Source organism: Galleria mellonella, unplaced genomic scaffold (assembly GCF_026898425.1).
Source record: "Galleria mellonella isolate WM207_F2 unplaced genomic scaffold, CSIRO_AGI_GalMel_v1 utg63, whole genome shotgun sequence".
Lineage (NCBI taxonomy): Eukaryota > Metazoa > Arthropoda > Insecta > Lepidoptera > Pyralidae > Galleria > Galleria mellonella.
In genome coordinates, this window is record NW_026442130.1 from 998,139 (window position 1) to 1,024,048 (window position 25,910).

General features: G+C 42.2%; 1 protein-coding gene across 1 annotated transcript; it reads right to left on the reverse strand.

Annotated features, from left to right (window-relative positions):
• Window positions 1-16,246: 16,246 nt before the first annotated feature.
• On the reverse strand, window positions 16,247-18,424 carry LOC128201781 (uncharacterized). The gene has a single exon (XM_052899715.1). It carries the CDS (start codon window positions 18,422-18,424, stop codon window positions 16,247-16,249), a length of 2,178 nt encoding a protein of 725 aa, XP_052755675.1.
• Window positions 18,425-25,910: the final 7,486 nt, after the last annotated feature.

Here is a 25,910-nt window from a genome sequence, read left to right on the forward strand (position 1 = left end):
GTCATGAACTATATCAATGATATAAGTTCTGGCAGATTAAAATAAATTAAATATGCGAATGAATACAAACAGCATTTCTTACTACGATTTAACATAAAGTTTCCAAACAAGTTGTAGAAAATCAACACTCCAGTAGCGAATAGACCACCGAGTTGTAAAAATGGAGGGGATAAGTGAAATATTTTTGAAAGTAAAATGTTACTGATGGAGTCACCCGAAATCGAACAATAGTTTGTTCAATAGGGATTTCTGTATAAATAGTAACTCTAACGTGCTACGAATCTTCCTCTATTTTTATTTACCATTTCTTGACCTTCATAACTCTATAGCCACACTGCTAATTTCTATAGCTTATTTGACCCATCAATCTCTATTAAATAGAGGCAATATGGACCACATTGTAATCCTGAATTAGTGTTTATCTTAAAGGTTCCCGATTTTGCGCTTTCTTTTAGGGACAGTATTTTAGAATTTGTTTACTAATTGTAGAGATTTTTTTTAAATGCTATCAAAATCATGTTAAGCTTATATATACACCTATGTGGTCCTTTATGGAAACCATCGTAGTTAACACTAGATTAATTTGACGCGATAAATCAGTGGATCTGATTTCATCCTCATCTGTCATTCTAATACTGGTAAATAGCGTATACATGTTAAACTAGTAATGGTATGGTACATTAGTAATGGGATTTCCATTGCATTAAGTCAGGTTTATTTCGACGCGGTGCTCCCTGGAAACTAACGTGGTGAACTCTTGCTGAATTCATCATGGTCGGACAACTGATCTGGTTTCCTTGTTACCTAGCATCATTCAACTATCATCTCTCTCCGGTACTCTGCTAGTATACATCAATAGCGTAGACAGTTTTACTATTCCATTTTAATCCACTAAAAAAATCAAATATTCTAATCCCATAAAAAGTTCCAGAAACTATTTTCTACATAAAATTAAAAGCACAGTGGACTGTTCTATTTTATTATCCGCGTGACACGCTTCGCGCCCATACAAGACCTGTACGGGACAGTTCAATTATCACTAGTTCACTCGGACATGGCTATTATCACCGTTTTAATAGACTTTTATTGAAAACGAATGATCACCGAGAAATCGTTTAAATTTCAACAGATTTGTGACATTTAATTAGTTTAGAGTCTTCTGATAATGTTAGTGCGGACTATTTAATTCTTTTTTAAATTATCAAAATGGAATTCTCAACAATTTTTGAGACTAACCGAGACTTTTAACAATGATGCGGACACGAGCAACAACGAACGATACAGCAAGCATAGTCGTGAATATAAATATTTAAATGGGGATCAAACCTGTAGCTATCAGAAGTTGAGACGATGTGATAAACAGAGTAACTACATCATCAAGATTACTGTGAATACAGAGATATAAGAAGATATGAGTATAAGGAAATACAATTATAATATTCTATCTATGATTCTACAAAATGAAGCCAGAACAAATGTTGCAATAGATGTTAGTTTCATTATTAAACACGTTGAAGAGTTAAACAGTGCAATCGAATTGATTGACTGTTTTGTATTTGCATTTGTTTTATTTGTTGACATTAATTCTTTAGTTATATCTAATTGATACATTATAAAAATAAAAAAAAAAAAGATATGTGAGGTTACAAAAGCTGAATGCAGCCTTTAAACAAATCAACTGACAACTGTAATATGTTTTAAAGAGAAAATAAAAACTGACACTTCTATCGTCGTTAGAGTTCACTCGTTAACGGCTTTCTTTAAAAAACAAGAAATAGAATTCACGAGTTTAAAAAAAAAATTTTAGTCAGCGTCACGGAAATTAAAGTTTATGACTGCAACAAGCGAAAAGCGATCACTATCATTTTATACCATCCTGCACCAGCATAGCTGATTCAGGATGGTATAAAATGGTGCCTGTTATCTTGTGGGCACAAGAAGACATCCATTCTACTATTGATATTCCACATTTATCATTTTCTCTAACACCTTAATGTTAATTATTGGTTATATTAATTCGCAAAGCTCGCCTTGCCATAATTCAAGGAGTACTGATAACAACACTCATGTATGGAAGCAAATCGTGGGTATGGCAGAAGAAGCATGAAAGTAAGATAAATGCTGTAGAGATGAGAGCTTTGAGAAGTATGTGTGGTATTATTACATTAAAAGATAGAGTAAGAAACAGTGTGATTAGAGAGAAGTGTGCACTGAAAGACGATGTAGTGACAAACATCGAAAAAGGAATGTTGCGTTGGTTTGGTCATTTGGAGAGGATGGATGAAAGAAGAATTACGAAAGAGATTTATCGAGCAAGAATGAATGGAAATGTCGATAGGGGCCGCTCTAGACGGACGTATGTTGACCAAATAGGCGACGTGCTGAAGAAGAGCCAAATTAAAAGTACCTGTAACCGGCGAGCATGTATGAAAAGATTGATGAATGTGGAAGAAGCGAAAGAGGTTTGTTTGAATCGAATCATTTGGCATTCCATTTTTGCTGCCTACCCTAATAGGAGACAGGCGTGACAGATATGTATGTATGTATTAATTCGAATGCGACCAAACGAAAAGTGGTAACAGTCATGTTTAAATATCAGATCCACATCAGCCTAGTTATTGGAACACCGTTTACGATAAAGAAATTAATAACTATAAGCCACTTCTAGACTACTTTGAAAAACAGATGAAGAAATCAGCTCTTAGATTAGATATTGAGTAAAATGCAAAATAGGAAAATGTAGCATAATGATCTTTTGTCTCTTTGGCAGGTAAATAGAGGTTTGTATAGTGTGGAAGATATACACCAATGAGTATCCACTGAACATTCCGAACAACAACTCCGAAGTTTTCCGGCCAATTATCCTGCATCTTCATTATTCAAACGTGAAATGACGCTACGCCTCGTATCTTGATATATTCAAGCAAATAATCATAATCGCAAAGGAAGAGCAGCCAAGGGTGAATCCAAGTATGCAAATGTAACGGAATATACCAACAAATCACCCTACATCGTATCTTCTAAAGTCAATATTTACCTATTACAGAACCAGATGCATGTATGTTGAAAGACGAAATTGATATATCAATTGTATACTGCTTATGTTGTGTAAGACAAACATCGTGTGTTGTATGTGTAAATACGGTTTGATATTATGTAGCGTTATTAAATATTGCCCGAACAAATTATTTTGGCGTGATAACAACGTGGATATGCAAGATCAAAAATTTTGATTATCATCGTCATTTTCCTGCCCTTATTTCAGTTATATAGATTTTGGGATTGGTGTAATATGTTTTTTAGCCATATTACCCAAGGATTTGGATATTAGTTTCACATCCGGCATAGAATAGGCTACCCCTTCCTTTCCTGTGGGTGTCGTAAGAGTCAACTAAGGAAGGGCGAGGGATGGCCAGCAGCGTCCCTCTTAAAACATCTCCAAAGCTTAAAAGCCTAATTTCGGTTGCTAACCTCCCTACTAAGCGTGGCAACTACTGGCATGACCCTCAAGAGAGAGGTTTAGGTCATCAGTGGACAGTTAAGGGCTGATATGATGATGATGAAACGGTCACCCACCTGGCGTCAACACTACTTGGGGAATTAAAAAGAAGAAAAAGTAGTTTTTTTATAATCTGGTAGATGGAGCCTAGATCACACTAAGGTATTACCGCTATAATATACCTACTTGATAAACCTCTGTGTGGTGATAGTCTTTATATGAGACGAAAAAGGAATGGTCATCCTGCTTGCACTATAATATTAGTGAGTTAAGAATAAACTCAGACCAGTTAGTAGACCGAGACGAACTCATAAAAAATTAATTACTGTAGTTTCTGTAGAATCACTTGAAGATCTATCTGACAGGGCAGATTGTTAACTATGGGATCACTAAACACTAACAATGCCCTCTTCCTCCCTCTAGTGGCCAGATATAACATTACATCACACAATGAACATAAAAAATAAGAACGTGACTAATCACCATCTAATTAAAATTTTACGGATCCACTTCACAGGCGCGGATCTTGTGCCTAAATTTTAAAAGCAATAAAACCAGGGAGCCGTGTCACAGAGACATTTCGGAGCGCCGCCATATTGATTTATGACGCATGTAAATTGTACTTGGGGCCATTAAAAGTAAATCAATGTGGGTTGTAAATCGTCAAAGCCATGAATAACCAATTCGAGATGATCCCTCCGAAATGTCTTTTTAACCCCTGGGTTATCTAGTTTCGAAGAACTCGACGGAGGTGGGAAGGTCGTGTTATGATGGTTTTGAAACTGTATGAGGATTCGCGTACTGCGTTCATGCAGTTTCTCTATGCGACGATGCAATAAATTTTACATTTTTTATACGGAAATCATTTTAGTGACCGTTAGAGAAATAATCTGTTTATGAATAAAGTAGATTAATTTTGGTTTTAAAATGTTGTTGTCATACACTATGTACAAAGATGCTTAAAAAATAATTTGTTAATAGTTGTTATTCTTTGCACTTGCCGGAACTCAGTATATATATAGGCACAGCATAGAATAGGCCCTTCCTTTCCCATGGGTGTCATAAGAAGCTACTATCTATCTATCCTATTTAAGAGCTGCGCTCTTGTCGGTGGAGCTTTTGCCACTCACTACGATTTTCAGCGAGTCTCTTCACCTCTTGATACGACACGACACCAACTCCTTCCTTGATGTACCTGATGTAACTATGTCTCGGTCTCCTTCTTCCCCTCCTTCCGGATACTAAAGAACCTACTATGGGAAGTTATAAATTTTATTATTAATTTTTTATTTATAAATTTATCAACCGATAACTGTCCACTGATAAACATAGGTCTTCTCCATAATGAGAGTTTAGCCAGTAATCGCTACGCTTGGCAGGCGAGTTGGCAACCACAGTTAGTCTTTGGTGATGTTTTAAGAGAGACGCTGATGCCCATCCCTTGACCATTATGTTCCGTATAGCAAGCAATAACTAATTGAAAAATTCTATTGAATCAAAGCGTTTTGAAACATTAATTAAATAAGAAAATTTTCTTTTATGCAACTTAGAATGGCAAACAAGCTGACGGCCCACCTGATAGAAAATGTTAGTGGTAACTGTCGACTATAGACATGAACAATACCATAGACATAACAGAGTAATTGTTTAGCCCAGAATTATTGAAGTGAGGTTATTACTGAAACATACTTTGTTACTTCATCATTTTCTTCATCTACTTCTGCGGGCTTTATTCTGTTTGTGCTGGCCTTGTCCTTTTTGGGGTCGACTTTTCTAAATTTGAGTTACCAGAGGCTTTGACTACATCGTCATTGATCATTAACACGCAAAATCTATGGCAAAAGGAACTACTGTAGTAAAGTTTATACAAATATCCGTATTGATCCTAACTATATATAAACAAAAAACGATAATTGAGCTATAAATGATTTTGTTTATGGAAAATCATCGACAATGGATTACGAAACTGCATATAACTACGCAGAAGTTGGTAACAGTAAAAGACCCTACCATTGATTTTAAGATTCTTTTATATCAGCCGTTGACTGTCCACTGTTGAACATAGGCCTTCGTCATAAACGGAGTTTCGCCAGTAGTTGCCAGGCTCGGAAAGCGGATTGGCAACCGCAGTTTTAAGCTTTATTATTGCGGTGTAGTCTCCTGAGAGGCGACTAAAGGAACTTAATGGTAGAGATATGAACAGCAGCGTCTCTTTTATCACCAAAGCCTAACTGTGATTGTCAACCTGTCTGCCAAGCGTAGTAACTACTAGCAAAACTCCTTTTGGAGGTGGTACCTGATGAGCAGTGGACAGTAAACGGCTGATATGGTGATGATTATGATGAAGTTATTTCTAAATTAATGATTCATTTAATGCACGTAGAAAATTTGCAAAAGCAAAATAATGTTTACATTGAAAGCCGGATCCAGTACTTGTTCGTGAAAACCAAAATGGAAAAACACGTGTCATTCCATTTTTCAAACAGCTGATCTGATGCTGTTCATGTTTATTGGCGACGGTTATCACTTACTATTAGGAAGGCTGTCAGCTTGTTTGAAATTCTGAGTATCATAAAAAAGTCGCTTGTAAATCCATTTATAATTGGGTGATTATCGTCGAGTTTCGTTAGTAATTTAAAGCTACGCACATTACAAGCGTTAATTTATCAATTCAAAAACTATAACAACCTATTGTTACTAATGGACTTTGGCATATTTTCTGTCCATGTTTTCGTATCTCATGATAATAAGGTCTCGTCTAGACCTATGACATTTATTGTGAGCATAACCACTTCTCATGGGCGAGGGATGGGCAGCAGCGTCCCTCTGTGATGTTTTATATCTCTAAAAGCCTAAGTGTATTTGCCAACCCGCCTGCCAAGCGTGGCAACTACTGACAAAATTTCTCTTATGGGAAAGGCTTATGTCCAGCAGTGGACAGTTCACGGTTGAAATAATATGACCACTTGTATTCCAGCCTAAGATGCCCACCGCCGAATTCTGCATGTGTAAAACGTTTTAATGAAATTTGGTTTAAATGAAAGATGAGTGAAAATATAATATGAGTGCAATACACCCGGGTTGCCTCACGACAAATGGCCGCCATTAGCTTTAATTAAATACAGTGTAATATTTTTTGGTGACAAATTGATGACATGTCATCATCATCATCATCACCTCAGCCATTATCCGTCCACTGCTGGACATAAGCCTCCCTAAAAACTTTCATAAAGAACGGTCCTGAGTCATCTGCATCCAGTGACACCCTACAATGTATCTGAGGTCGTCACTCCATCTAGTGGGGTCGTCCTACACTGCGTTGACACTCGTAAAACAAGGAATAATTTCCTTTCTTTCATGCGTGTGCCACAGTAACACAAAATGGTCACAACTCAGTTTATTGCTTTCCCCTCAAAAGAACAAAACACTGATATTCTGTTGTGGCCAAGAGTCAGTCGCGAAATTCCTTAATAAAAATAATAAAAAAAAAAGAAATATGAATAAAATACATTTTGTGTGTCCATTACATACGCTACCTTTTAATATTTTTATAAAGTTTTCTAATGGTAATAAAAGTTTTAGTTTTTCTAAATCAATAAAAGAAAAGAAAGAAAATAAAAATATGGATAGCTGAAACAGACGAACATACAAGTGAATGCATGGTACATACAATCCCAACTGGTACACGCTCAGCATCAAAGTGTTTTCTTTCAATGTGCTTAATTTGATCACGTTAGGGTAATTTTGTTACGAGAAAAACGTATTTGGACGTTGTTATGGGGAATGTTGCCATCGTCCATGTATAGAGATGTTTTTACCGCCGTAAGTAAATATTTTTATTTTCTATTATCTAAAAATAAATATTATAAAATTTTCGAAGATAATAAGTATATGTTATTCTTATGTTCATGCAGCTTTCTACACGTGAAAGAATTTTGGTGAAAATCGCTTGAGTAGTTTTTGAATTTGTCCATTACAATCAATCCATATTATTTTTAAGCTCTTTATAATATTAGTACAAATAAACAAATAAACATGCAAAAAATAAAATCTTTCTTCTTCTGCTGATGGGGCATCAGTGAGAGTTGAGATTGAAAAGGCAAGCCAGTTAACCCATCGTGACGAATTCAACGATAAATTAGTCACGATGGTTTTCAGGGGAAACTGCATAAAATTCGACTTGTTAGGGTGTATTGATAGCAAGGGAGTCTAACATCCCCATTGCTAACAATCTCTTCCCTCCTTTAGGGTATATAGCTGGTAATGGATCTGTTAGATCTCATTGCTAACAATCTCTTTCCGCACAACTGATCATGGTTCTAAGTAACCTATTACTTTGTCCATCTCACATAGTACGTGTGTACCATTATCATCTTCCTACCCTTATCCCAATTATTATTTGGGGTCGGCGTAATCTGCTTTTATCCATATTACTAAATGATTTGGTTTATAGTTTTACGACCTGCCGCCTGCCTGACGTCAACCATTTTTGGAAATGCATTTGTCGGTGGTTTCTGCCACCGACGGTTTGGAGAAAAGGATTGAGGAAAAAGGGAAAAAATGTTAGAAATGCTTAGAGGAAATTAGTAAATGAGAGGAATATAGGACTTATCTGGGAAAGGAATGGGAGGAGGGGACACTGCAGTTGCGGAAAAGACTGGGACACTGCAGCGGCTCGGGAGGCCAAGGTCGCATATCCGTACGCCCTTATTCTAGAATCGGACAGATTTCTAGAGAAGAACACCCCTGGCGCAAATACGTGCATACCAAATATTATTATTTAGTAATATCCAATTGCTATCGAGTATCTGATTTTGTATCCAGGGAATATCTTGGAGTTGGCACGTTAGTTACCTAATTCAATAGCTTGTTTCATAACACTGCTAGCTCGTTCACTTGTAAGTTAGCACTAAGAATGGACTTCCTGAATCTCCCCGGGGAATAGATATAGAGATTTGCGTCAATGAAGTTACCTGAGGTAGTTCTGCTAAGCATAATTAGTGGCCTGCCCCGGTTTTGCATGTTTTTTTTTTTTAATAAACTACAGCCCATGATATTCGCTGTTTAGAGCTTTATATAGATGAATATATATTTAAAACCAGTTGAGTACTTTTATTTTTATGTCACTCATTACAAAAAAAAAAAAAAAAAACAAATAAAATCTTTCTTCTTGTATTATAATATTAATTTTTATATTTTATTTAGTTTTAGAATTTAATGTCACGAAAATGTGAAGCAAGAGATTCGTGTAAGGACAAATGCATTTACTCTCGGTTCTTTCTGTCTAAACTATTTATGCAAGGAAACTAGCGTGAAGATACTTATTTATCGTCATTATCATATCAGTCATCTACTGTCCACGGTTGAATATAGGTCTTATCCAAAAAGAGGGTTTTCGCAGCAGTTGTCATGCTTAGCAAGCGGATTAGCAACCGCAGTTAGGTTTTGGTGATGTTTCAAGAGGGACACTGCTACCCATCCCTCTACCGTTTAGAAAAATATTAAATTTATAAAATATATTCGTTGACGGTAAAAACAGCTCTGTAAAAAAAAAAAATAACTCGCAACATATTATCTACAAATGTGTTAGATTGAATATAAGCAATGTACTCAAATATGAATTTAATATTTATAACATTACGGTTCATAATCTATTATCAGACATTACGGAATGCAAGTACGCATGTCTGCACGTATGTAATAAGTTTTACTTTTCAATTCTAATTCGTATATGTTATTTATCTCTCTGTCTATGTTATTTAACTTATTGGAGCGTGAAGATAGAGGTTCTATAATCAGTTTCTTATACACGGTATATTTTGTAAACAATTGTGGCTTTTCTGTTTATTGAAATAACAATGCATTTTTGTAGGTGAAACAAGAATTTTTTTTGGAAAGAGCAATTTCAAACGAGCGCTTTTTCTGCACAAAAAAAGTCCCGATTCATGTACACACTGATCTATCTGTCTATCCTATTTAAGAGCTGCGCTCTTGTCGGTGGAGCTCTTGCCACTCACTACGATTTTCAGCGAGTCTCTTCACCTCTTGATACGACACGACGCCAACTCCTTCTTTAATCTGCCTGATGTAACTATGCCTCGGTTGGATGGGGGGAAAGGGATTGTTAGTAATGAAGACTGAGAATTCCATTGCTAGCAATATACCCAACCAGGTCGACCTCCTCACGGTTCTTCCGGGAATCTATCATGGTTAATTCCTGATGAATTCATCATGATAGGCCAACTGGCCTGTTTTCATTCTCATCTATCACCCTTCACTGGTACTCCGCCAGCATATCTCGTTAGCGCAGGCGGGGTTACCATACCATTTTTACCCATAAAAAAAAACCATGCCTCGGTCTCCCTCTTCCCCTCCTTCCTTCTTACCTTCTATTATAATGTTCAAAAGTTCATCATGTCGTATCAAGCTGACGGACCACCTGATGGTAAGTGGTAACCGTCGCCTATAGACATGAGCAGTATCATGGACATAACAGAGTATACTGTTTCGCCCACGATATCCCCCAAGCGTTGCCATTCCTGAGGACTCAGGTGTTATTCCTCTGTACCCTGTAAATTCACTGCCATATCCCATCCTTTAAACCGAAATACAGCCATGAAAACACAATTTATATATTAGCATTATTAGCAAAGTTAAGTAATTATGAATAGTGATCGGAAATTTGGGTGCAATTACACCTAAATTGGCGGAGCAAACGTTATTATGAAGCAACCTGCTGAATTGGATACCTAAAATAACTTTGAAACCTTCCCCGGCAATGTAATTAGAAATTCAATAGTCCAGTTATCTCGGAATATACTTTTTGGTTGTATATTCAAATTATTCATTATATCATCATATCTGCCTTTAACCGTTCCACTGCTGAACTTAAGCCCTTAGGGTTTTTATTGATGGGTGAAAATGGTATGGTAGCCCCGCCTGCGCTAACGGGATACGCTGGCGGAGCACCAGTGAAGGGTAATCGATGAGAATAAAAACAGGCCCGTTAGCCTATCATGATGAATTCACCAGGAATTAACCATGATAGTTTCCAGGGGAACCGTGAGGAGGTCGACCTGGCAATATACCCATTGCTAGCAATGGGATTCTCAGTCTCCATTACTACCAATCCCTTTTCCCCCTAGCCCTTAGGGTTTATTTTATTGGATGATAATGGAATGGTAATCCCGCCTGCACTATCGGTATACACTGGCAGGGTACCAATGAGGGATGATGGGGGAAGAGATTATTAGTAATGCGGACTATTATTCCCATTGCTAGCAATATACCCTGTCAGGTCGACCTCCACGTGGTCTTCCCTAAAAACCATCGTGCTGAATGTATACACCGCGATGGGCTAACTGATCTGATTTTTCATCCTCACCTATCATCCTTTACTGGTGCCCCGCTAGCGTATACCGATAGCGCAGGCGGGGTTACCATTCCATTATCACCCATTAAAAGAATGAGGGATGATAGGTGAAAATGAAGTGGCCTGCCTACATCTTCATATATCATCCAAAGACATTGCAGGTGTGCTGCCGGCCCTTTAAAAAGGAATATGCTCTTTAATTGAAGGTTATGATGTCGTATAGGTTCGGAAATACTGCTGCTGGAAGTTGATTCCAAAGAGTAATTGTGCGTGGGAGAAAGTGCCTTGAAAAAGGCACGGTGGAGGACCGCCACTCGTTCAGATGGTTGGAATGAAACTTTAGTTTGTGGCGGGTTGTACGGTGGTGAAAATCAGCAGCAGGTATCAATCCGAACATTTTCTCAGAGCACTCCCCATGATAAATTCGGTAGAAAATGCACAGAGATGCAACATCACTACGCAGTTACAGTGGGCCAAGTCGGACATTTGGTCGTCATATGGTACATTTTATCGAGGAATTCGTTATTATGGCTTAATATCTAAAATATATATACCAAGTTGGGTATTACGAATCTCCATACAAACAAAGCTATAGTATCAAGCCACACTCACTTGATAAGTGTAATAAAGTTATTTTCTGCCGGTGTCACATAGGAATTACTTTGGAGAATCGATAAACGGACAGTGCTTTTGAAATATTCACGTCAATTACACGCGTGACCAATCACGAGGTGTCGCTCCAGTGTTATTTAATGATGTTCTATGAAATTACCCGTGCTTGGGTTCGCTATACATATTTTAACTTTTTTTTTTTACTAGCCTTTTCTACGACTTCGTTCATCTTACTGGGATACATTAGTTAGTAGACAGCTCCAAGTATAACCCTTAAATACCTGAAGTTTCAAATTTGATACCGGCGTTATAAATCGCATTGGGCGCCTACAATCGATTTTATTTTAATATTTGGCTGTTTACATGTTACATGTTTAAATATATAAAAATATCGTTTTGATATTTTTTACTATTTTTCCCCATTAGTAAACATAGTAAAGGGTACACTTATATATATTTTTTAATCTGATTTAAAAAATCAGGCTTTTAAGGGATAAGAGTGTGTTTTATACATTTATCCCTTAAAAGCCTAATATAGAATACAATTTATTATTTAATAATTTTAACCGAAACAAAAAAGTTTTTAACCTTCGTTCGCGTGGCCTCAAAGATTGTGTTCCACAGTAAAAATCTATTTCAATTATGTCAAAACTAGTCATTTTGATTTAAAAACTAAATTACTATACTGATTTTGATAACATTTCCATGGGACTAACTTAAAAATATATCCTTTCAAATAAAAGAGGAATTTTCCAAATAGATTTACAACTGACGTTTGAGTTATGAGGTAACAAACATAAAAAAAAAAATATAGAAAAGTTTCTTCTTTTTGAAGTCTTTGAAGTCTTTTTGAAGTTCTTTTTGAAGTGAGTGAATCGTGTTAACATTCTTACTAATATTATAAATATGAAAGTGAGTTTGTTTGCTTATAACTATGAAATTTGGTGTATATGCAGTTGGAGAGGCACATACGCTATTTTTACACCGGCAGCGAACATATCTTTTTTTTTATACAACTTAAAATGGCAAACAAGCTGACGGCCCACCTGATGGTAAGTGGTAACCCTCGCCTTTTTTTTTTTTTTTTTTTTTTTTTTTTTTTTTTTTCCGTGTGGAAAATCTTCGGAAAGACCGTCCCATCTGCCGAAGGGAGGGCAGCTGGGGTGTGTGGGATTCGTACCCACTAAAAACCACACGACGTACCTCGAGGCGCTTATGTTGGATCCCGGGTTCCCGTTTGTACGACTACCGAGTATCCAACGCGACGGCCCGCCCTGTAGGTGGTGTAGGGCAGGCCTCCTCTCTTAGTTAGGGTGGGGAATGTCCCTCCCACCCTACCATCACAGGAGGGCACGGATACGTGCGCGCACCTCCTAGGGTCATATGAAGGGTGTGCCTCCCTCAAGGCAACACCCCGACCCTAATGGGGGGGAAGGAAGAGGCAGAGTTGGGCGCGCCCCTTCTCCTTCGTCTGGCTCGGCGGCGGCGCATGACGGGAGCGGTGGGGGCACTCTCCCGCTCCCGCTCGGCCGCCTCCTTCTGCGACATTACCGCTTCACAGAAGGTGAGTATTACATTCCACGACCTCTCGCTACTGACCATCCTCCGAACTATATTCGGCAGCGAGAGGTCACCCCCACTTCCGCAACCAGGACGCGGCGCTCTGCACTGAACGCTGGGCATTCTTCTAGAACATGTTGTGCCGTGTCCCGGTCGCAACCACACTCATGGCACTCAGTTGTCGGCTCTCTTCTCGCAATCTGACACAGGTACTGACCGAAACAACCGTGACCGGTCAGTATCTGTGTCAGCCGAAAGGTCAGTGGACCTTTGCGCCGCCCGCTCAACCAGTGTTTCAGCACTGGGCGGACAGCCTCGACGGTCCTCAGGCCGGCCCCTGGGTCGGCCAGCCTCTCATCCCACTTCTCCAGAAGGATCCGCCGAGCGCAGGACTTCCGTAAACTCATTTCCCTCTCGGTGGGGCACTCGCCCCGGGAACGTCGCTCCGCGCGCCATTTGTAGATCGACGCGCGAGCTTCTGCCTCTAGGTCCCAGGGCGGGGACCCTGCCAGCACACATGCCGCCTCGCGGGAGATGGTACGATATCCCCTAATGACTCGAATGGCCATGGCCCTCTGTGGCCTGTTGAGGCAGGTCACATTCATCCTATTTAAGGCTCCCGCCCAGATGGGAGCCCCATATAGGGCCATGGATTGCACTACCCCCATATATAGGCGGCGACAGCTATCTCCTGGGCCCCCCAGATTAGGCAGCAGCCAGCTGAGTGCACCAGCCGCCGCCATAAGGCGGGGGGCCAGATTCCTGAAATGAGTTCGGAAGTTCCACCTGCTGTCGAGGTCAAGCCCCAGGTAACGCATGTGAGACTTGACCTCGATTCTGTGTCCACTGACCATCATGTAGACTCCTGGGGGTGGCGCTCGCCGGGGGCCATGAAAACAGATTGCCTCCGACTTTTCGAGCGCCACCTTGAGCCCTAACCGACGTATACGACCGACAACTAGTGCCACGCTCGCTGTGGCACGACGGACAGCCTGCATGAAGTCCCGTCCCCGGGCAGTAGCCAATGTGTCGTCAGCATAGCAGACGACACTTGTGCCCGCGAGGAGTGCGCCCCGCAGAATCCAATCATAGCCGACGTTCCACAAGGCCGGTCCCAAGACCGCACCCTGCGGAACGCCGCGTTGTACGTCCCTCTGTACTATCATACCGTTTCGCCCGACACAGAAAATTTCCCGGTCTTCGAGATAGGCCCCGATTATATCCCGAAGGTAGGGAGGCACTTTATGATATTCGAGTGCCTCCTTGATGACGGCAAAGGGCAGGGTGTTAAAGGCATTCTTGATGTCCAGAGAGACAGCCAACAACACCCCGCCCCGGGAAACCACCTCTTCCGAGAGGGTGCGAACACGCGCAAGCGCGTCTATGGTCGAGCGACCCTCCCGGAAACCGTATTGGTTTGGGGACAAATCAGGGCCATCCTGGGACAAGTGTTGGACGAGTCGGCGCACTATTACCCGCTCAAAGAGCTTACCGACCTCATCCAGCAGCACGATCGGGCGAAACAGCGAGGGCAGAGGGGTGTTCGCAGAGCGACCCTCCTTCGGGAGCAGGACAACCCTGCCCGTCTTCCACTTTCTGGGAAATCGTCCCGACTCCAAGCAAGCGTCGAAAAGACGCCGGAGTCGGTCCCCAAGGACATCCAGGGCCAAGACCAGGACCCGGCCAGGGACACCATCTGGCCCGGGGGCGGTACTCTTCCCCCGGAGCTTGTCCACGGCCAGTGAGAACTCCACTGAAGTGATCGGCGGGGCCCCAGCGTGTTCGGTGCCGCCGCCCTCTTCCTGTCTACGGTTCCGCGGCACCATAGGAGGAGGCTGATATTCCGGTTGTTCCGGAAACAGACCGGTTAGCACCTCCTCCAGTTGCTGTGGCTGGAGACCCTCAGCCGCAGGTGGTGCCCCGGAGCAGAGCTTGCTCCTGACTTTCCTATAGGGGCGCCCCCATGGGTCTTCGTTGAGAGTTCTCAAAAGTTCCTCTCTGGCCCTAACCTTGGCCCTGCTGATGGCCATCTGTAGGGTCTTCTTCTTCTCCTTGAAGACCGCGTACAGCTGCGCTTCCGTCTCGACGTCGCGACTCTGCCTTCGACGGCGGTGTCTGAGGTACTGGCGTCTGGCGGCATTGCTCTCTGAGCGTAGAGCCGCAATTTCGCCAGACCACCAGTACACTTGACGCCGAGGGGGTCGAGGGCCGGCCCGGGGCATCGCTGCGTCGCAGATCTGCAACATTGCGTTGCCGAACCGACGTGCCTCCTCCTCGACCTCCATAGGCCCAGATCTAGAACTTGACTCAGAGATCCAGGCCTGCACGATTGAAGCTTCCACCAGAACGCCTTTGTCAAGGCGCTTCGATGCCCATCTAGGGAGTGTCGGAGCATTGCTTCTCCCCCGGCGATCCGGATGCAGAAGCATCGGAGAGGGGAGCAGGTCCAACCTAATATATCTATGGTCGGACAGAGACTCCACCTCATCCATGACTTTCCAGTTCTGCACCCTGCGTGCGATGGCCGGACTGGCAAGCGATATGTCCACAATAGACTCGCCCTGCCAGCGCACGCATGTGGCGACTGACCCCCGGTTGAGTATAACGAGGCCAGCCGCGGTCGCCCATTCTTCAAGAACCCTGCCGCGAGCGTTGGCTACTGGGGCGCCCCAAGCCGGAGATTTAGCATTGAAGTCCCCCAGCACCATTACTGGACGGGTTGGGTGTTGGCTTATTGCGGTTTCCAACCCGTTCATGAACTGTTCGAACTCAGCAAGGGTTCTATTGGGAGAGAAGTAAACCCCGACGACGACGATTTCCCCCCAACTCACACCAACGAAGCCGGCACCCCGGAACAAAGCAGAGGCCAGCGGGGGGCAGAATCCCCATATAAACATGCTACGGCCACTAGGCCGTCTGTGTCACCGAACCAGCCCCTGGTATTCGGAATGTTATAGGGTTCGGCGGCAACTATCAAATCAATCTGCCATTCCGCGGCGCTCTGCATCAGGAGATCCTGAGCGCCGCGGGCATGGTTCATATTTGTTTGGAGGAGACGATGGACCGCCATCATTTACCGGTGTCCATCTCCTCCCCCACATCCCGTTCATGCGGCGTCCGGGAGATCACAACAATCGCGCCTCTTTTTTGTTTTTTGGGTGGGACACATTCTTTTGCGCCCACCCAATGGTCCACCGGGCGCCCTAGGGGGCGCAGACTGCACAGTTGGGTGCAGCGGAACAGCTTGCCGCCTTGTGTCCCGGACGTCCACATCTGTAGCAGAGACCGCTGCGGTCCTCTTCATGCAAGCACCGCGACCTCACGTGCCCGCTCTGGAGACATTTATAGCAGCGCAGCGGCCTCTGCCTAAGCAATTCAGTGCGCGCCGCTACCCAGCCGACTAATATGCGGCCTGCAGAGGTGATTTTTTTAACGGCCAAGACCGGAGCCCGGACCCAACATGTGCCGAGTCCGCTGGAGTTACGTTTTATGTCCCCCACTTTGACCACATCCAGCGGACATTCGCCATCCCTAGCAATAGCCGCCGCGAGCTCACTCGATGTGATGGAGTCATCTAGGCCCATCACTCTCATTTCTGCCATTTTGGTGGGCCTAGAGACTTTTGCTACGTCACCAGGGATGAGCTCACGTAGTCTGTTTGCCAGCGCGTCGGCCTTGTCTGAGCTGGTCACGCCCGGCACCTGCAGTACTCTGGCCCCGGTGGCCGCCGTCCTGAATTTGATGGTTTCTATCCCAAAGTTCGCGAGGTCCAACTTGGACCTCGCTTCTTGCAGAACCTTGGCATAGTCCACTCCTCTTGCCTCGGCTTCCGGCTGCAGGGAGATAATGACCGCCGAAGACCTGGGAGCCCGAAGCTTAGACGGGGACGGCGGCCCTTTCTTGTCGCTCTTAGGCGCACTCTGCGCTTTTCCTTTCTTGCTAGTCTTCCCAGCTTGCGGCTGCCCTTGATTTTGTGGCACAGCTAGGGTTTTGCCACCCCGCCTGACCACTGTGGCCCAAGTATCGGCCGGTGCCCTTGATGTGGACGGGATCGCTGGAGACGGCATGTACGCGATCTGGTTGTCAGTCGGCTTGAACCGGGAGTTGCGGCCAGAACTATTCGGAGGAGGTGCCTGAAACTGCGGGGCATTCCTAAAATCGGGACCGCCTGCACCGGGAAGCCTTGTGAGTGTCTCGTACATCTCGTCACCCTGCAGAGGTGGACGCCATTGTGGACGAAGAGACGCCTCTTGTTTCCCCTGTAGTGCAGGTGAATGGGCAGCACTAATTATGGCGGGTTGTCCCATAAACTCCAGGAACATTGCCCGCATCTCCTTCTGTATCATCCTGGACACATCTTTCATGACCTGCTCCCTGAATATTTCCAGGTCTTCACCGCTGATTGCCGCCTGAGGAGTAGTGCATGGTGCAGCGCGTGATGCTGTCCGTGGGGCTCTGTTCTTAGGAGCCACAAAGGTCTCCCTTTCAGCCTCTGGAGCGGGTTGGGCCGCACGAAGTTCAGCCAGTTGATTTTTCAGGCTCTCGACTTCTTTCTCCAGGCTCAAGTTCCGGGAGAGAAGGGGAGTGACCGATTGTGGATTGAAGTCCGACTGCAACTGGTCAACCACCTGGGTGATGGCAAGGATCTCCTCCTTCATTACCTTCTGACATGTGCCCTTTAGGTTCCTGGACTTCCTTATTACGTCGAGAACCGTCCCTGCTCTGCCATGAACTTCAGTGCGTGCCCTTTGAATAATTTCCTCCGTCACGTTGTTTCTTACTGGCTGGCCCATGGTGCTGCTTTTTGAGCGGGTCGTAACTCTATTCCTCTCTCTGCTGGAGGAGGCCCTCTCGTCGTTGGAGTCTGACTCCAACACCCGGTTCCTGCTTGTTGCAGGTGCCGGTCCGGCCCGCTGGTTTTGGGGCTTGTTCTTGCCCTTAGCATCCTGCAACTTAATCTTTATTTGCTTTTTTATCCCAGTCGATCCGGATGAGTCCGAGCCAGAAAAATGCCTTTTCCTGGCAGAAGCGAGCTGCTCTGTAATCGTCTTATCTACCAGCATGCCGGTGTACCCGTCCCCAATTATCGTTGAGCGCGAGCTGGAGCGTGAGAGGCTGGAGTCGAACCCGCACTCAGCACTTCTCATGCTCATGGCGCTTCCAGCGCTTTCCCGCTCTGCGGGGTCTTCCGCCTCTGTCGGCAAAGCCACAGGAGAAGCTCGTCTGGAGCCTCTATCTGTTAGCGCTAAGCTCTTCGGGGTTTTTTTCGTGACCCCCGAGCTCCCAGGCACCGAGTCCATTCTGTCCTTCGCGGACATCACTGCCACTACGTCCTCGGACACTACGTCATTGGATTTTTTTTTATTAATTTTATTTTCCATATTCGTTCCCACGAGTATGGGGGATTGATTTCGTGCATGGGGTTGCCCCCTGCTTCCATGCACGGCCTACTACTCTTTGGGTGCGGCAGGTGCCCAAAGGTTGGTGCCCTTACGGTCGATGTTTCGTCACCGACCCGCCCACCCCGCAGAATACGCCAACCGAAATAAGTATCCGGTAACGTGCTCTGCAGGGTGAACTGTCCCTCGCCAGGCACCGGAGCTTAAACAAACGGTTTTTTATAGAGGTTGTCTCCTCACGGCCCAGGCGGTTAAGCCAAGGCCCCCGTCCCCTCACTCGGGTGTGAAACATGACCACACCTCCGCGAGGGATTACGGGTTTGTCGACGGTGGCACAAGGCCAGTCTGGCTGCGCAATTAAGCACCCACCGAACCCGTCGACCCACCAGAGGCCCCAATTTGTTAGAGCCACAACAAACATCAGAGGGAGCATCCTCGCTCATCACAGCGGCGGCGTATAGGACCGCAGCTGCCACCACGTAGAAAAAGAAACAGAAAGAAAACCAAAGAACAGAACAGGCAAAAGAACAGGAAAGGACAGAGAGCAAAACAAAAACAAAAGTGAACCAAAAAAAAAAAAAAAAAAAAACAATGAAGAGAAAATAAAAAGAAGAGATAAACGAAGTAGGGCAGGTTAGTTATGCATCCCCAGAACTGTCGACTTGATCGACAAAGCGGAGAGCATATACTGCCTGCGGTGTCGGAATATTAGCCGTCGGTAAGTGAGATCCCTACTGCGAGAAGTCACTTACCGCCGTTGTCCGGGATGCACCAGGCCCCAGCCATTGTCAGCCACCGTTCCCACCGGACGAATCCAACAGGACAAGTGAACTTACAATGGCCAGGGCGCACTTGGAGGTTTTCCGACCCAGCACCCCAAGTGGTAACCCTCGCCTACAGACATAAGCAGTACCATGGACATAACAGAGTATACTGTTTCGCTCATGATTCCCCCCATGCGTTGCCATTCCTGAGGACTCAGGTGTTATTCCTCTGTGCCCAGTAAATTCACGCCATATCCCACCCTTCAAACCGAAACACAGCCATGCAAACACAACTGCTTCACGGTAGAAACACGTATGGGACAGAGGTACCCAAGCAATCGACTTTTGTACAAAGTCCCCCTCTGCTAAAATATCCAAGTATATCCAAGTCACGCGAACGAAGTCGCGAGCAAAAGCTAGTTTATAATAATATTAAGGATTTATGAGCTACAGAACCCTAGACACGGTGCCTGTACATCCTATAATTACTGTCAAAGGCACTACTGGATAGTACCACAATTACAGGTCGCTAATATCAGACACTTTAGTCGAAATACATTATAGCCGGCTATTTCTATGTTGGTCAGACGGCTTGTCGGTCCCGGCATAGAATGGACTACCCCTTCCTTTCCCGTGGGTATTTTTTTTAATGGGTGATAATGGTATGGAAACCCCGTCTTCGCTATCGATGAGGATGAAAGCAGGTCAGTTAGCCCATCCTGACTAATTCATCTAGAATTAGCCACGATGGATTCCAGGTGGAACCATGTGGACGTCGACCTAATAGGGCATATTCCTAGCAATAGGGCTGTCAAACTCCATAGCTAACAATACTTTTCCCTCTAAGGGCGAGGGATGGGTAGCAGCGTCCCTCTTAAAACATCACCAAAAGCCAAAAGGCAAGCGTAGCAACTATTGGCAAAACCCCCCTTATTGGGGGGGGGGGGTATGTTCAGCAATTTAATTATGTTAACAAGCTGCAAGCAATTGGTAACAGCTGATACAATAGACGGGCATGAAGGCATTGGTAGTGGCATTGGCATGAAGTTTTATGTAACATGGAATGACATACAAAGTGATAGCCCATTTTATCGATTGTGGAAACCATGATATGAACAACATGGAGATCACAGGATACACTTTGGTGGCGATCCTTATGGGTCGTCTTTTTTGAGGACTAAGACGTGCTTTTTTTTATACAACTTAGAATGGCAAACAATCTGACGATCCATCTGATGGAAAGTGGTAAACGTCGCCTATAGACATGAGCAGTACCATGGACATAACAGAGTATACTGTTTCGCCCATGATACCCCCCATGCGTTGATATTCCTGAGGACTCAGGTGTTATTCCTCTGTACCCAGTAAATGCACGCCATATCCCACCCTTCAAACCGAAACACAGCCATGCAAACACAACTGCTTCACGGTTGAAACACGAATGGGACAGAAGTACCAAAGCAATCGACTTTTGTACAGTCTCCCTCTGGTAAATGACTCTTTCATACCTTGTGATTCTATTTTGACATTCTTTAACATTTACGTCAATATTACAGCCACATATATTTTATTTTCTTCTTTCTTCATCCTAAATCTAACACGTGCATCAGTCATCGTAGCTTTACCAAACAGTACAGCGAAATGTGTGTCACTATGCCATATAATAATTGACGTCAATTTTATATAAATTCGAATTGATCCTACTTTGATTACGTCAAGAGTTACACGGTTGGTTTACGTTTGTATAAGAAAATTTTGTACGACGTTAATCATTGTTACGTCTTTTTAAAATCTCATTCAAAATTGAGTGAATTCATTTAAGTATATTACGTGTAGTATTTACGTGCGGTATAGTATGAGTGTTAACACTAATAGTTGACATAATTTCTCCACAGTTACGTCAATTATATATAATTACTAGCGACCCGTCCCGGCTTCATTGGAAACCATCATGCTGAAGTCCAGGTGTATTCATCACGGTAGGCTAACTGATCTGCCTTTTTATTCTCACCTATCACCCTTCACTAGTGCCCCGTCAGCGTATACCGAGAGCACAGGCAGGGTTACCATTTTATTATCATCCGTAAAAAAAAAACCGCACATTGTTTACCGTTAACAGTGTGCATACCAGATGCATCTTCTTTAAAAAAAAAAATATACCGTAGTATATAAAAAGAAATATTGATAATTAATTAACAAATTCTTCGATCGTCATGTCATTACTATATATTAAAATATATAGTTTTTACAGGCGACGTCACTACACAACTTAGCTTATGACCAAAACCGATATAACTTGATCGAAATGCTAATAAATATAAATAAATTATATATATATATATATATATATATATATATATATATATATATATATATATATATATATTCTTTATTGCACTTGTATGTTACATATAAAATAATGTATTTACAAATGTTGTGAGCAAGGGTGGACTTATCTCTGATAGAGATCTCTTCCAGTCAACCCAGTACAGTGAGAAAGCATGTTGTTAGCGGGCAGCTGAAGTGCTACAACTATTAATATTTAGAGTACATAAACAAATTTACATTTAAATAAAATATTAAACTATATAATAGAATATTACATAAATACATACACTATAAATATATATAATACCTACCTACTTTTATAATAAATGTTAAAATAAATAAAGATACTACTTACATTAGAAATTAAAAAATAAATAAATGCTGAGATATGTCTTCGTAAATGTTTATATTTTACATAAAATATCGCATTACGTTTCAGTCCCATCGTTCATCAGTCAGTTTTCGACATAGAAACCACGTTACATCCTATCTCCATCATGAAGGATTACGAATGGAAATACCTTTAATTCTGATGGGATCCTCGAGGGTTGGAATTATCGCGACCGTCATATAGTGTGTAAAGTTATAGCTTTAAATCCGCGAGCTGTAAAAAAAGATAAAAAAGAAAAACAAAACTGCGGTCCGACCGGACCCGCCGTAATCCCGCGCGAACTGCTTTTCACACGTCTCCCGAACAATTTTGGAGTTAATTTTATTTTTGTTTCACGAGAAAAGCACCTTTGGTGCAAAATCCATGGTGTTAGCTTCGTTTCGCGTGTTTTTGTTCGAGAGGGTGTATGGGCGTGTTGCGCTTTAACTTTGATCCCTTAATTAAGGTAAGACATTAATTTAAAGCCTCACCCGTGTGTGTAATTGATATTATAAATATTTAGCTAAGAAGCTATGTTTTATTTATAAGGCGAGAAAAAAAAAATTAGACCTTATATTTCTTATCTCATAACCCTGCCATTTGTAAACCGATTTGGAAGATTCTTTTTTATCTGAATGGACATATTTACAGAGACGATAGATAGATAGATAGATAGATACTCTTTATTGTTTCCTCCAAAAGATTACAATAGCAATAGAGATAGAGTAGATAATTTATTTGCATTGCTTACAGTATACAAGCAACAATACAAACATACACACAATACAGACATAAACAGTAAAAGAGATAAAAAAATGAAATAGATATCTATTTGGTTGCTTCATTGGTTCCATAGGCGTTATCTATGAATTAGGTGTGAGTAGTATGGATTTCGATCCTATATCTATGTAGATAGATAGATAGATAGATAGATAGATACTCTTTATTGTTTCCTCCAAAAGATTACAATAGTAAACTTATTATAAATATAAACAATTACAAGAAATAATCACAATGAGAAAACAATGGGCGACCTTATCGCTAAAAGCGATCTCTTCCAGGCAACCTTTGGATGAAGAGGAGTAATTATAAACAATTTGGTAGGAGGCACGATTAAATTCTATTATTTCTTAATATATAGATATGATACATGTAATAATGTAAAATATATATCCCTACTCATTATTCCCATTTCAATATTCCCATCAAATTGTATTGAAATAGGTTGAGTAGTTTAGATTTTAAATAAAAAAAAAAATCCATAATTGAAGTCGGTTCTTTCGTGGAAAACAGTTTTTATTATTTCATGGATTTAATCTCTTTCACTGAGGAAAACGAATCCATTAAGTTAGCTGGCGCTGCGTCGAGTATCTACTATAGTGTGTTTTTTTTTATACAACTTAGAATGGCAAACAAGCTGGCGGCCCACTTGATAGAAAGTGGTAACCGTCGCCTATAGACATGAGCAGTACCATGGACATAACAGAGTATACTGTTTCGCCCATGATACCCCCCATGCGTTGCCATTCCTGAGGACTCAGGTGTTATTTCTCTATACCCAGTAAATTCACGCCATATCCCACCCTTCAAACCGAAACACAGCCATGCAAACATAACTGCTTCACGGTTTAAAACACGAATGGGACAGAGGTACTCAAGCAATCGACTTTTGTACAAAGTCTACCTCCTATAAGGATGGTCAGGATGCTGTTCATGTTCATGGTTACCACTTCTCTCTGGTCAATTTGTTTACCATTCTGAGTATTCTTCTCAATTAATAAATTATTTAAATATCAATTTTTATGAAATTATTGATGAATGTAGAGGAAGCGAAAGAGGTTTGTTTGAATCGAAGCATTTAGCGTTCCATTGTTTCTGCTTAGTCGGGTGTACCCCATCATAGAATGGGCCATCCCCTTCCTTTCTTGTGGGTGTCGTAAGAGGCAACTAAGGGAGGGCGAGGAATGGGCAGCAGCGTCCTTCTTAAAACATTTTCAAAGCCTAACTGCGGTTGCCAATCTGCCTGCCAATTGTGGCAACTACTGGCAAAACTCTCCTTATGGGAAAGGCTAACAGTGGACAATTGACCGCTGAAATAATAAAAAAGTAATAATAAAGGATTGGATAACTTGAGTCATCAATTTTACAACGAAAGAATCGTATTACGGTTGCTAAGTAAATAACAATAGTCGCAACGTTACGAATTGGAACATTATGATTATTGTAATGAATCATTGGTCATTCGAGTGGTCACTTGGTTGTGTTCAGATTGTGCGATATGCGACCTTAATGCAATGCAATAGGGTCTCGGTTCACGTTGCACGTGCTTATCGGAGATTGGTACAAGTCAAAGGAAATTGATGTTTTACTTTTTTTTAACCTTTCTATTTTCCAAATTTATACAATGGTCAAATATACAACGCTTTAGGTTGAGATATAAACTCAATTATAAACTTTTGTTCAAATTGGCTCAGCTATCTCTTTGTGATGAGTTAACAAATGAATAGACGGACAGTACCGACGTTACGGATTAGAGGGGGGATGGTCGGGTACCACCCGGAGGCGCGAGAATCAAGGGAGGCGCTGAGGTCGAAAAGAGTTGGCACAAGTTCAGTAAAGGATCCTATCAAATTTGACATCGTTGAAGTGAACAGCGTGCATTTTCCCGATTATCTGTTTTTTTTTTTTTTGTTAATAATAAGAAAGGTATCAGTCATCGAAATTTGCCCCGTGGTAAAGTAAGTAACCTTTTTTTTCGTCATCAGGGTTGTCGTGACATCAAAAACTTCTGTAAAGAGTGAACCTTCCAGTCACTAAGTTTACGCTTAAATTATACCGTTAGCGCTGGTAGCCTGCCAGTCTCCCCATCGCAACGCCTATGATCGGCTAGGAATTGATCCTCATACCTTAGAATCAAGGTGGTCATGCACAGTGAGATTTCAGAGGAGCTTCTTCCCGTGAGGTTGTGGAATGATCTTCCAGCCGAGGCTTTCCATAAAGACTACAGCATGGGGGTTTTTCAAAAAGGGCATATTAAGCTTCCTCAAGGGTTGGCAATGCGCGTGATAACCCTGCTTCCATAGGCTAACTGATGATAACTCCGTTTACCATCATACGAACTGTATGCTTATTTGCCAACATAGTACTATAAAGAAAAAAGTCTCATCTGGAAGTCTACTAACATTATAAATATAAAAGAAAATTGTAAAGATGTTTGGATGTTTGTTACTCAATCATGCTTAAACAGCTGAACGTATATGATTGAAATTTGGTACACATATAAATTGCAATTATTTGCATACATACATGCAAAGCTGCGAGAAATAGCTAGGAATACTATTTCCATTTTGATTACAGGCTTCGGATATTTTTTATACAACTCGGGAAACTAAACAAAGATACAGGATTAAAGCAACAATTGGACAGGACAACAAGTACGTCAGTTTAATATTTCAGGGATCTATTATAAGAGGGACTGATAAGATAGCGTTTCAGTTGTGTATCTGGAAGACATTGTTGTACAGGTAGTCGGGTACTGCATCAATGACGTTGCAGTATAAACTGATCGAGCGATGCAGACTCGCTCGGCTCCGTCGCGTTTATCTAGCCATCTAATCTGCCTGAGTGGAATGTTATCACTAATCTATTACACTGAAAGGCCGCTAAAATATAAGGTTAGTATAGGTATTTGTAGACAACCTGAGCTCTATGTGAGATTACTCTACTTTATAGATAGATAGATAGATACTCTTTATTGTTTCCTCCAAAAGATTACAATAGTAAACTTATTATAAATATAAACAATTACAAGAAATAATCACAATGACAAAACAATGGGCGATAAGGTCGCCCATTGGTTTGATTGATTTCTCTCGTTGATTTCTCATCTTTGATAACGTTTAAAAAGGGATGTTGCTGTTCATCCCTTGATCATTAATTTCCTATAGTCCCTCTTACAATATCCACGAGAAAGGAAGGGGTAGCACATTCTATGTAGTGACCACAC

Excerpts from the sequence above, each read along its gene's own strand:
- LOC128201781 (XM_052899715.1), bottom strand. The coding sequence starts at position 18,424 with ATGGAAAATAAAATTAATAAAAAAAAATCCAATGACGTAGTGTCCGAG.